At 41.0% G+C, this 12,966-nt stretch overlaps 1 protein-coding gene and 1 long non-coding RNA gene across 4 annotated transcripts in view; one reads left to right on the top strand and one right to left on the bottom strand.

Annotated features, from left to right (window-relative positions):
* Positions 1-12,966, top strand: part of PCSK2 (proprotein convertase subtilisin/kexin type 2) — a 256,303-nt gene that overhangs the window by 169,659 nt on the left and 73,678 nt on the right. Inside the window, exon 6 of the mRNA XM_025469250.3 lies at positions 10,795-10,871. Coding sequence (XP_025325035.1) covers positions 10,795-10,871 — 77 coding nt within the window. The remainder of the gene's footprint in view (positions 1-10,794; positions 10,872-12,966) is intronic.
* Positions 4,351-7,277, bottom strand: LOC112673546 (uncharacterized). 3 transcript variants are annotated; one of them, XR_003144860.3, is made up of 3 exons: positions 6,677-7,277; positions 5,202-5,438; positions 4,351-4,442 (listed from the first exon to the last, which is right to left on the bottom strand). It is a non-coding gene; the product is annotated as an uncharacterized LOC112673546 (long non-coding RNA). The 3 variants fall into 3 exon arrangements; XR_003144859.3 differs by having other exon boundaries at positions 4,357-4,866; XR_003144858.3 differs by having other exon boundaries at positions 4,357-4,808; positions 6,677-7,272.

The following is a 12,966-nucleotide window of genomic DNA, read 5'->3' as shown; positions in this document are numbered from 1 at the left end:
CTTTTTTTCTCAGAAAAGGTCCTACTTCTAAGAGGAATAACATGATCAACAGAGGAAAAGGAAGTAGCTAGAGACTTGCTGTCTAGGTTGCTGCCCCTAGAGCAGGAAAATGAGCTTTCTCTTTGAAGTCAAGTTTGCTGCCTGAGGCCTCAAAGACATCATACCTACCTTGGGTGAGAGAATTTACTAAACAAAACTATGCTGTTTAAAATATGAATGGATGTTGCAGAGGAAGAGATGTGCTTCCTGGCCATTTTAGTGAGGTATGTCCCAGGGTGAGAGTGAAATTATTGGCTCAATTTAGATCCTCGGACTTGGAGAGGATGACCCATTGACATTGTAGGGAGTAAATCCACTAAATTGTCCCTTTCTATTTGTTAGATATTTGTTTTTCTCTTTTAGACAATGCATGTACTAGTATGTGCTGGTTATGGTTCTTATGGAGAGCAGCAGGACTGCATGGTTAGGGGAGCAGCCTCTGGAGCCAGGCTGCCTGGTCTAAAGCCTTACTCTGTCTCTTTTCATCTGTGTGACCTTGGGCAAAATACTCAATGTCTCTGTACCTGGGTTTCCTTGCTCACAGAATGAGAGTGATAAGAGTATTGCCTACCATGTAAGGATATCATAAGGAGTAGCTGATCCATACAAAGCATCTAAAAGAGCCCCTTGCACAAAATAAGCATTCATTATCAGTTACTTGTTATTATATGGCAATATTTTTTTACACAGAATAAAAGGTTATGCCATGAAAATTATGTCTTCCTTCCACCCAGACCCCATGTCCCTCCATAGAGGCAAAGCACTAAATAAAAAAGGTTCTTGGGTATCTTTCCAGAAATACTGTATGCATTCACTACCGAGAATACCCTCTTCTGTGCAAATGGGAGCTCACAAGGCATTCTATTCTACACATTGCCTTTCTTACTTGACAATATTTTATAGAAATGAATTCATGGTAGGCTTGGTTCCTCATTCTTTGTGGAGGCTGCAGAGTTTTAAAAGCATCTTCAGGGGACCCCATCATTTATTTCCGTAGTCCCTGATGTTGGACACTTGAGCTACTTCTGCTCTTTCACATTTACAATCATGTTGCCATGAATACATTGAAAAGCAAGTATTTCATACATGTGCAAGTATAGTTTTAGGATAAATTAGTCAAAGTGGAACAGCTGGGTCAAAGAGTCTGTGTGTCCTTTATTTTGATAGATATTGCTAAATTTCTCTTCTGAGAAATTATACCAATTTGCACACCGACCACCCGGTACACAAGTGTCTCCCCCTCATTCTTAGAATAATGTTTTAAATTCATAAAACAGGGACTCCGGGGTGGCTCAATAGTTGAGCATCTGCCTTTGGCTCAGGGCATGATCCCGGGGTCCTGGGATTGAGTCCCACATCGGGCTCCCTGCATGGAGCCTGCTTCTCCCTCTGCCTGTGTCTCTGCCTCTGTGTGTGTGTGTGTGTTTCTCATGAATAAATAAATAAAATCTTTAAAAAAATAAATTCATAAAACAAAATATATAAGACAATCAAAGAAAGTAATTAGAGTGAAATGCAGTTTTCAGTGAGTAAAAACCCACATGTGTGGAATGGTAATAGGTATCATTCTTTCCTTACCCATTTAACAATAACATTTAGCGGCAGGTAGGAATGAGTAGATATTTCAGCCTATCAGCCAATATAATGCAATATGAAAGTCTGTGTTGGTGACCAGCTCACAGGTCCTGCTTATAATATGGTGGCTTAGAGTCATAATTGCAGGAACTGTTAAATCAGAGTTAGCAGCTAGCAGAAAATAAAGATGTAAATTCTTTCTGAACAAGTATGGGACCCTGTCATAGAAAGCAGCTCATGGAAACTAATTACATTGAGTGGCAGCTTCTCCTCAATGCATCAGGTCAGCCCCAGGAATTCACACTTTCAGGGCAGCTCTTAAAATTTACAGGTGGGAATCAGCTTCATCCAGCCTAATACAGGCTTCACTGCCCTTTTAAAATAACCAGACAAGTCAAAATGTGGACAGGCAGAGAGAACTCTACAGAGGCCATCCAGGTGTGTGGCTTTGACTGTTTCTCATCTGCTCCCCTATCACACAGGGTTTTGGAGAATATCCAATACAATGAGAGAATTTTAACTTCCATGGAAATGAAAAGACACGCGGCCTTAATTTAAGGCTCTGTGTTGATCATTGGGAACTCATAGTTCCCCCGCCCCTTATGTGTAGTGCTCAGAACCTCTCTCAGATCTGCCGAGAAGAGTGACCCTGAAAGCCACAGAAAGGGATGCTCAGCTTTGGAAGACAGAAGAACCCAGTGGTCCAGGACATGGCCTGGGGGCATGGTGATCCTTGCCCAGCCTGGCCATGATATTACCTCGTTCTCTTACCCCAAGAATACTCCCATGTCTAGAGAAGTTACTGGAATTGACAGGAACAAGAAGAAAGTGATGGTAGGAGGTGTCAAATCCACCATCAGAGAACACTCTGTCACTGGAAAAATGCACAACTCTGGCCATTTCAGGGGTATAAAAGAAAAGAGTTCAAACAATTTTCTGACTGCATCCTTTTTTTAAATTTTTGAGCATTAGAGAAATGTTAAATTTCATTAAGTTTTACAGCCAGACTTAATATAGACATAAATCCCTTTAATGTTGGTTTCAGTCAAAAGTGAGCTGAACATTATCGTTAAAGCAGTGCATGTGGGAGAATTATCTGAGGAAAATCAAAATAGGCACAGTTGGGAACATTCAGCCATGACCATCTTAGACACAAGTAGGCACAACAGCAAAATTTCTTAGACTCTAATGGACTGGGCTATTTTGCTGCTCAGTTTCCATACAGATGAGCTTTGTTCTGGGGCAATATGGTTATGGTTTGCAAGTCTATCTGGGGAAGCTCATTTCTCTCTCATTAGTCCATGAGTGCAGTACAATTTCAGCTAATACGGTTACATAGTTCCTAGCTGGGTTATTTGGTTAAATGCCTTCAGGGAAAGTAGCAGCCAGAATAAACGGACAAGTGAGATGGATGTACTCTCTTGTTCTGAGTACCTATAGCTGTTGGAATCTCATTGGCGATTAATCATATGCCACGCTGTACTCATAAAACTCCTATCGTTTGAGAAATTATTTAAGGTTAGTATTACTTGACATTTCACAGGGGACATCTTGTCTCCCTGGTACAATTTCTTTGAAGACAGTGCTTATATATGACTCTAACTAGAGAGATCTACTCCTTGCCATGGTTCATTGATGAAGCACTTACATGAATTTGTGTGAAATTGAAAAAAATACTCCCTACCAGTGGGTGAGTTGCAAAACAGCCCCCTTCCTCTGGGCAAACAAATGAGAAAAGGATGCCTGCCCCCCACCCCCACACCCAGGGCTGGCCAATTATTTTTCAAAGCCCCACCCCATGGCTTGTGGAGTCCAGTGCAGCCCTTAATTGCTCCCCTTGGTTACGCACCTTATGCAGAGTACAACCTGCACAACTGTCCAGGCAGCCCTGATTAAAGATACCACATTCCCAGTTTTGTAATCAAACCACAGAGGTTGCTCCTCAGTGCTCTGAACATATCTGTTCACTCACACAGCTGTGGCCCCCCATGTTAACTGTATTGACCTATTATGAAAGCTTGGTGCTATAAGAATGTCAATGCAGCATCACAGACATGAAAGATGGGCAAGGCCTTGTGCGGTAGATGCCATATGTACCTATATCACCTGGCGATTATCTCTGCATGCCAGAGGGCTATTCACTGCAAACACCGGCTGAGAGTGATGTTCTGACCACAGGGACACTTGTAGATGGAAAGACAAAGAGCTAGAAGGTTGCTGCCCCTAGAAGCAGCCCTCAACCAGTGATGGTCGGGGATGGTCGAAACAACAGTGGGGCTTCCCTGCCATCCCAGCTGGATGCTCTTTTCTGCCTCCACCAGGGCCCCTCTGGTTTCTGACCATAGTCATACCTGATGACCCACCTTGGGTCATCATGAAACCCAGGAGAGGTAAATGTCAAACTCTTAGCAATGATATGAGGCTAGTTTTATCAGCTTCCTTTTCAGCAGCTACAGCCCACCTAGAAGGAATGGGACGTGGGATAGGTATGTCTCAGAGCCAAGGGGGGGCCCTTGGAAAGGCAAGGATACTATACTGAGATACTATAATGTAGGCCTCAGTCTCTCAGAGAGCAGCCTGGAGACCCAAGAGGCCTAAGGTGACAGTGAAGGGTTGGGCAAACTCTTTCTATAAAAGGTAGGAAATATTTTAAGATTTGTGGGCTTCCATGACAACTGCTAAGGTCTACTATTAGAATGTGAAAGCAGCCATTGGAAACTAAACAGACGTGGTTGTATTCCAACAAAACTTTATTTACAAAAAGAGGTAGAGGGCCAGATGTGGCATGCACCATATTTTGTGACTCTTACTGTAGATCATCAAAGAAACTGAAGGACACAAAAGAAGAAGTAAGAGGTGAGAGAGTGGCCACGCTGTTTGGCAATGCACTTGCCAACTTACATCGATTCTTTCATTTTATCCTCACAGCAACCAAGTACTTTGAGTTTTATCATCTGCATTTTAAAGATGAGGAAACTATGGTTTCCAGAAAACAAGAAAATTGCCAAGACCAATCAGCCTAGGTGCAAAGCCAGATCTGCTTGATTTTTTTTATTTTTTTATTTTTTTTTTCGATCTGCTTGATTTGAAGGCCTCTCTCCTTCTCTCTACTCCAAGCTGATAGCTACAGACATATTCCTTGTGTACCATCCAGCAACAAAGTCCACGGGTCCCAGATGTATTAAATTCCAGATCTGGGGGTAAGAGTGGCAGTGCAAGAGTCAGGTTCAGTCTCAGGCATCTTAGAAGCTTCTATGAGAGTGTTAAAGCAAAAGGCATGGTTACCGCTGTGTTTACCACCAGCTTTCATGGTGAAACCAGCCCTGGGATCCAATGTGTGCCATTTGTCAGCCTGTCTGCACAAAGGCAGCACCTGAGATATAAGAAGTCCTAAGATTTCTTGAAAAGAAGTTAAGTTCCTGGCCTATTAGCTTAGTGTTCAGGCAGCCCATCTAATGGAAAAATGCACAGTACAAACAATAGCCAAAGTCAAAATTATTAAGGTTTCTTTCTATGGGCTAATCTAGTCTTAATTCCTAACTACCCATTCAAATACTCAGAAATTAGGCCTGAAAATTATTAAATACCAGAGAGGGTTTTTTTTCCTTCTGCACTCAAATCTTCTAGGAGAAGTGAGCCATCATCAGAAGTTTCTTCAAGAAATAACTTCCAGGGAAGCCCTGAGGTCAGTTTGGATTCAGTCCAGTCTTCTCACTTTCTTCACAATGGTACAATGATAATTCACCTTCTTCATGATGACTCTGAATCATCCTGATCCTGAATCATCGATGATTAAATTATGTTCACTAAACAGCTAGTATTTTCTAAAGCATGAAAATAGATTAGTGCACTTTCAAAAGAAGTCATAGAAGAATACGAACCAAAACAAGTGACTGACTTAGCCTGGGATGACCACAGCATTAAATTTACAGAGACACCACTTGTCCCTAAATGTCCATGTTAATCACTATTTTTAGAAAATTCCAGCATAACTCAAGGCCAGTTTAATTTATTCCTATACACAAATAATTTTATGGAAGGCAACATTGTATTTCAAATTCGTAAATGATTTGGTTTGGGCTATAAAAGTATAAACAGAATGCTTACAAGAAATTGCTCACTGCTCATTCTTGCTATAAGCCATTTGATTTTTAGTCAAAAAACCCATAGCAAAACAAGCACAACAGTTTGCCTTCCTTAATACTCAGTGTAGACTGTTATACAAGGAATTAAGCATTAGTTACCACATTAATTAAAAGACAACAAAACAGAGTTCGTAAGTCACCAACCATCTCAACATTCAAAGGTGAATTTGACCCCAGACAACACGTGGTCTTCCTTTTGTCAGAAAAGTGGTCTCAGAGTTCTGTGAATTCTTGACTGTCAGATCTGTGCAGTGCCTTCTCCAGCCCCTGCCCATCTCAGGGCAAGCCATTTTCTCCAGAACCAGTGTGGAGCCCAAAGCCCTCAGCCCAGACCACAGGTAATAATTATCAACCAGAGAAGTGAACCAGAATGAAAAGCTTGTGAACTGGGCAATCAGGCAGCAAACACACAGAAAATTCCAATTTTTCTTTTTTCTAATAGAATTTAACTTCTACCTGCCAACCTAATTGCGCTCATTCAAGGCAGAAATTTGATCTTGTTAACCCAGATGCTGCCTCCCACCCTCATGTCTGCAGGATTGTCCTCAAGCTTCAGAGGACCAGCACAGTATTAGGAAAGGGTGCCGAGGTGCTGGTGCTTAGATCTCACTGTTCGTACCCCTAGATTCCACTCTGCATCCCCATTCCCACTGGCCTTGGTTGTCAGTCCGTGTGGATCCTGCCTGAACCTCGGATCCTCAGTGTCCTGAACCCTAAAATTTCTAGGCCAGCTGTTCTGTCATGTTCTCACTAACCTCAGCCTCTCACAGAATATTCCCGCTGCCTGCTGCTCCACACTGACAGAGGAACACAGAGTACCCCCCCACCCCCAACTCCCTGAGATAAGACACCCCTGAGAGCCACTGCTGTTCTAAGATGAGCCCCAGACCTCTCCAAAGTTGAACATTCCAACATACCTCCAACCCACTCCAGAACACTGCTCAGAAGAAAAAGGTAGCCCTCCACGCCCCCTCTGGGAGCATCACAATGGCTACTCATTGAATTTTCCATTTGACTTGCCTTAGACAGGTGATTTTTCTTCCTTCTATGGAGAAACAAACCAGGCTTAGCAAATAGTCTTCAAATCTATTGTTTAGGTTTCAATTTCACCTTTGAAACCCAAAAGAAAAGGTATTAACTTGGATTTCTCTAGATAGTACATCCTCCAACTCTACCGAAGAATGCACTTGTCTTACAAATTCAGAGAAAGTTAGGGGTAACTGAACATAGTTACTATTTTGAAGTAATGTTCCTCAAAAGAACTGAAATCCAAACAGTTCAAGAAAAGTAAAAACAACAGCAAACCATGTCAAATCTGAGTGGGTCTCTCAGAGACAGGAAATATAGACCAGATCGAGAATTAAACTTTTTAAAAAGCCAACGAGAGTAGTTTGGGATCTAAGTGAAGAAGGGGGAGTAGATAATTTGAAGCCAATGATTATGGCCAGAGGAGACAGGAGGATATCCTCTCTGATGACCAGATATTAAAGGAAGACCTAGATTCTAGAATCTAGAATTGTTCAACACCAAAGACACAAGAACTGGTCCAAATTCTGAGTGGAATAGAGGAAGGAAGAAGATAAGGAATTGATTTTCAATGGGTGTGAAGTTTCTGCTATGCAAATGAGTAGGTTCTAGAGCTGTGTTGTGCAACACAGCCAACAATACAGTATTATGTATTTTAAACTGTGGTAAGGTTAAAGGTTAAAGGTGTTAATGGTTCTCACCAAGGCAAAATCAAAAATAACACACAGACACAAAAGAACACAAGGAAGTTTAGGGAGGTGATGAACATGTTTTTGCACCTTGGTTGTGGTGATATAACTATTATATGCATGTGCCCAAGCTTATTACATGCGAAGTATATCAATTATACCTCAATAAAGCCAAAAATTCTTTTTTTTTAATGTTTTTATTTTTATGATAGTCACACAGAGAGAGAGAGAGAGAGAGAGGCAGAGACATAGGCAGAGGGAGAAGCAAGCTCCATGCACCGGGAGCCCGACGTGGGATTCGATCCCGGGTCTCCAGGATCACACCCTGGGCCAAAGGCAGGCGCTAAACCGCTGCGCCACCCAGGGATCCCAAATTCTTAAATTAAAAAAATTTAACACAACACAGAAATAAATACAGTATGGATGAAACACCTAAATGTGAGGCAGCAAACCATCAAAATCCTAGAGGAAGGGGATCCCTTGGTGGCTCAGCGATTTAGTGCCTGCCTCCAGTCCAGGGCATGATCCTGGAGTCCCGGGATCGAGTCCCACATCGGGCTCCCTGCATGGAGCCTGCTTCTCCCTCTGCCTGTGTCTCTGCCCCTCCCCTTCCCTCTCTCTCACGTGTGCGCGCTCTCTCTCTCTCTGATGAATAAATAAATAAAATCTAAAAAAAAAAATCCTAGAGGAGAACATAGACAGTAACCTCATTGCCATCAGCTGTAGCAACTTCTTACTAGATATGTCCTCTCAGTCAAGGGAAATAAAAGCAAAAATCAACTATTGATATTTCATCAAGATAAAAAGATTCTGCACAGCAAAGGAAACAATAAAAAAAAACTAAAAGGCAACCTAAGAATGGAAGAAGATATTTGCAAATAACATATCTGATAAAGGGCTAGGATCCAAAATCCCTAAAGAACTTATCAAACTCAACACCCTCAAAAATGAATAATCCAGTCAAAAAATGGGTAGAAGACATGAATATACATTTCTCCAAAGAAGGTATCCAGAAAGCTAACAGACATATAAAAAGATGCTCAGGGGATCCCTGGGTGGCGCAGCGGTTTAGCGCCTGCCTTTGGCCCAGGGCGCGATCCTGGAGACCCGGGATCGAGTCCCTCATTGGGCTCCCGGTGCATGGAGCCTGCTTCTCCATGGAGCCTGCTTCTCCCTCTGCCTGTGTCTCTGCCTCTCTCTCTCTCTCTCTCTCTCACTGTGTGCCTATCATAAAAAAAAAAAAAAAAAGATGCTCAACATCATTCACCATCAGGGAACTACAAATCAAAACCACAATGAGATATCACCACACACTGGTCAGAATAGCTAAAATTAACAATTCAGGAAAACAGATGTTGGAGAGGGTGCAGTGGGAAGGGGAACACTCTTGCACTGTTGGTGGGAATGCAACCCAGTGCAGCCATTCTGGAAAACAGTACAGAAATCCCTCAAAAAGTTAAGAATAGAAATATCCTCTGATCCAGCAATCACACTACTAGAGATTTACCCAAAGGATACTAACATACTGATCCTAAGGAATACATGCACCCCAATGTCTATAGCAGAATTATCAACAATAGCCAAATTATGGAAAGAGTTCAAATGTCCATCAACAGATAAATGGATAAAGAAGATGTGGTATAGATATAATGAAATATTACTGAGCCACAAAAAGGAATAAAATCTTGCCATTTGCAACAACATGGATGGAGCTAGAGGGTATTATGCTGAGTGAAATAAGTCGGTCAGAGAAAGACAAATACCATATGATTTCACTCATATGTGGAATTTAGGAAACAAAACAGATGAACATAGGATACAGGGGGGAAAAAAGAAAGAGAAGCAAACCAAAAAAAGACTCTAAACTATAGAGAACAGAGGATTACTGAAGGGGAGGTGGGCAGGACAATGGGTTAAATGGGTGATGGGTATTAAGGGCATTTGTGATGAGCACTGGGTGTTGCATATAAGTGATGAATCACTAAATCTATAACTGAAACTAATAGGATACTGTATGTTAACTAATTAGAATTTAAATAAAAACTTGAAATTTTTTTTAGATTTCAGGGTAACACCACAAAAACAACATTTATTTAAATAAATTAGTATTATAATTCTGATTACTATAACTACTGGTGACTAATAGCCCTTTGTCATCCAACAAATAGAAACGCAAACTAACAGAATTCATTAACTTGCTCTTAAAAACATTATGCCACTAATACATCAGGTTTACAAACTGAAGTATTTTACCTCATGAAAGGGCACAATTCTTGAATATGTGTCAGGACCCATAAAATCAAGAAATGCCCACACTGGAATATATATCTAACCCAGTGCTTTCCAGTCCAGTGTATGCAATGGGCCAGGAAACTCTCTAGATCTTTACTGCAGAACTCAAAAACAAAGCAGAGAAGAATGGGATTCTCATTATCAGCATCCCCGGCAAGCAGAGAAGGCAGTGGGAAGGGATGAATTAGTCATCAAAAGATGGTGGATCATCTCCCATTGTGGACCAAAATGAAAGACCAACCAAAGACCTAAATGGAACCAATTTAAGTGGCTATGTAATTGATTTCTGGGGGGGAAAGACTCTCAATAGGAAAAATGGAGGTGTTGGATGTATAGAATTTAAACTTCTAACTGAATACTGTAGGGTGTAAGAGTACTCCCAGTTTGTGATTTTTATATTTATTTGTTTGATTATTTGATTGATGCCTGTCTCTCCAGCTAGGCTATAAGTTACATGAGGGCAGGGAAGTCACTACTGCATTCTCGTATTTGGAAAAGTCTCTGGCATATGTTAGATTCCTCCTGACATTTCTTGAGTGAATAAATGAGGTTGATATTGTGCTGATGTTAGGGCTTGGGCAGGGGTTAAACACACAAAAGTATAAAGGAAAAGCCTATGTCAGTCCGAAGCAGGGAACTAGAAGTGAGCCTTTTGCATAAAGCCAGAAAACTCCAGAGGTTGCCTCATTTATGACATAAGATCTCGAACATTCTGACCATCAACTTGAGTCTTGGATTCCAGGTGAACCTCATTTACCCACAGGTGGTAATTCAACTTAAAATGGAAACCATTCTGGAGAGCACAGGACTCAGGTTTGCCAGTTTTTTGAGGGCCTAAGGTAGGAAGGGATGAGAGAGGCTGGAAAGAGAATAAAGGAAGAACAGAGAGATCCAAGGATGCACCAGCTCTGTCACCATTTTGCGTGCACTCCACAGAGGGCCTATAAACATAAAACAGTTGACTTGCAGCATTTGCTCTTGCCTGTACATGGCTTAATTGACCTAATGAGACACTATGTGTTTTTCAGAATGCCGAGGCCAGCTATGACTTCAGCGGCAATGACCCCTACCCTTACCCTCGATACACAGATGACTGGTTCAACAGGTAAACTGGGCCTCGTGAGTTGTCTTTGACTTCAAACTTGGGGGTTTTATTTGACTCTGCTTTGTTTTTAAAGCTTAAACATCACCAGCAAAATAATCTGAGGGCTTCACTAAATTATATTGTGATTTTTTTTTCTCCTTTACAGATACATTCTCTAAATTCTTGGATTTTGTTAATATGGCAAGGTTCCTCTAGAGTTGTCTTTTGACTGTTTTGTTCTGTTGAATTGGGAGTTATTTGCCACTTTATTAAAGATAAAAGAAGGTAGAAATAATAAGAAATCCTTTTTAATCCACCACAAGATGATTTAAAACATGTTCATTTCACTTGATCTGTTGAAGAAAACTATTTTGCCCTTCTGCTCTATGTCCAAATGTTTTTGAAAAGCATTTCTGCTGTAACCTCATAAGAGCTCATGTAGTTCCTTTCAGCTAAGCATTAAGCAGTATTGGCAAATATTTGAAGTATTTTTTAAATTGAGGTACAATCGACATATAACATTATATTAATTTCAGGTATACAATATAGTGATTTGATATGTGCATATATTACAAAATGATCACTACAGTAAGTCTAGTTAGCACCCAACACCATACATAGTAACAAAAAATTTTTTTCTTGTGATGAGGACTTTTTTTTTTTTTTTAAGATTTTACTTATCTATTCATAGACACAGAGAGAGAGGCAGAGACACAGGCAGAGGGAGAAGCAGGCTCCATGCAGTGAGCCTGATGTGGGACTCCATCCCGGGTCTCCAGGATCCCCCCCCAGGCTGCAGGCGGCGCCAAACCACTGCACCACCGGGACTGCCCGTGATGAGGACTTTTAAGATCTAGTCTCTTAGCCACTTTCAAATGTGCAATGCAATATTATCCTTATAGGCTTAAAGTAGTGCTTGGCATCCTATCAGGTTAAACTACTCAATGGTCCATCCAAAGTTACGACTTTTCTTTAGCTTCTCTTGCTACTAAACATGCAAATATGCAGTCTCTTTAGTCTCTAAGTCAATTCTTGCCTCGTTGGTTGATTGCTTATAAGAAATATCAAAAAAATAAAGATGCGTGGCTTGCACCCTCAAAATCAACTAGTTTTTTTTTACTTTTAAAGATTTTATTTATTTATTCATAGAGACAGAGAGAGGCAGAGACACAGGCAGAGGGAGAAGCAGGCATCATACAGAGAGCCTGACATGGGACTCGATTCCGGGTCTCCAGGATCACAACCTGAGCTGCAGGCAGCGCTAAACCGCTGCACCACCAGGGCTGCCCTCAACTAGGTTTTAAACCTAGTGCTTTCCTATTACTGATGTTCTTGGGTGAAGTTCATGAGAACATATGAACTTTAATTAATGGTATAACAATATGTGTACATCACTTTTACTTCCCATGGGAAACTCATATAGATAAATGTTGCCATTCTCTGTTTAGTGATAAAGAAATAGGCTCAGAGAAGTTGTGTGATTTCCTGGTCAAACAACTAGTATGTGTCAGAGCTAATGCTTGAACCCAAGCTTCAGAAATGTTTCTAAATACAAATTGTACCATTATTTTATAAGTATCATTTTTGTTATAAAAGACAGAAAGCATCATGGCCAGAGAGTGGCCAGGGAAGGTTTTAGTTGTATGACCAGAGTCTCTCTGGGGTACAGAAAGTACACATGGGTTGGGGCTTGGCAATTACAGAAAATACAGAAAAGAATAAAGAAGAAAAAACGATTAAATTTGCAACATTTTAAAATGATCATTGCTGGGGCACCTGGGTGGCTCAGTGGTTGAGCGTCTGCCTTTGGCTCAGGGTCCTGGGATGGAATCCCACATCAGGCTCACCGCAGGGAGCCCATTTCCCCTCAGCCTAGGTCTCTGCCTCTCTGTGTCTCTCATGAATAAATAAATTTTTTAAAATATTTTTTAAAAAGATCATTGCTGATATCCAATAGCACAGTTTACTCTTTATTGACTTCCACAGCTGCTTTAAAATTATCATGTAGTGTTTGAAAGTACGTGTAGGGGATAAGAATGTATCAAAAAGGTCTGAAAACTTCTGACATGAAGCTTCTCATACCTTCTGTGATTTAAAATCCTAGATCCTGGGATCC

This window comes from Canis lupus, chromosome 24 (assembly GCF_003254725.2).
Source record: "Canis lupus dingo isolate Sandy chromosome 24, ASM325472v2, whole genome shotgun sequence".
Classification (NCBI taxonomy): Eukaryota; Metazoa; Chordata; class Mammalia; order Carnivora; family Canidae; genus Canis; species Canis lupus.
The sequence above is the reverse complement of the archived record's forward strand: the minus strand, read 5'-3'. Positions and strand labels throughout refer to the sequence as shown.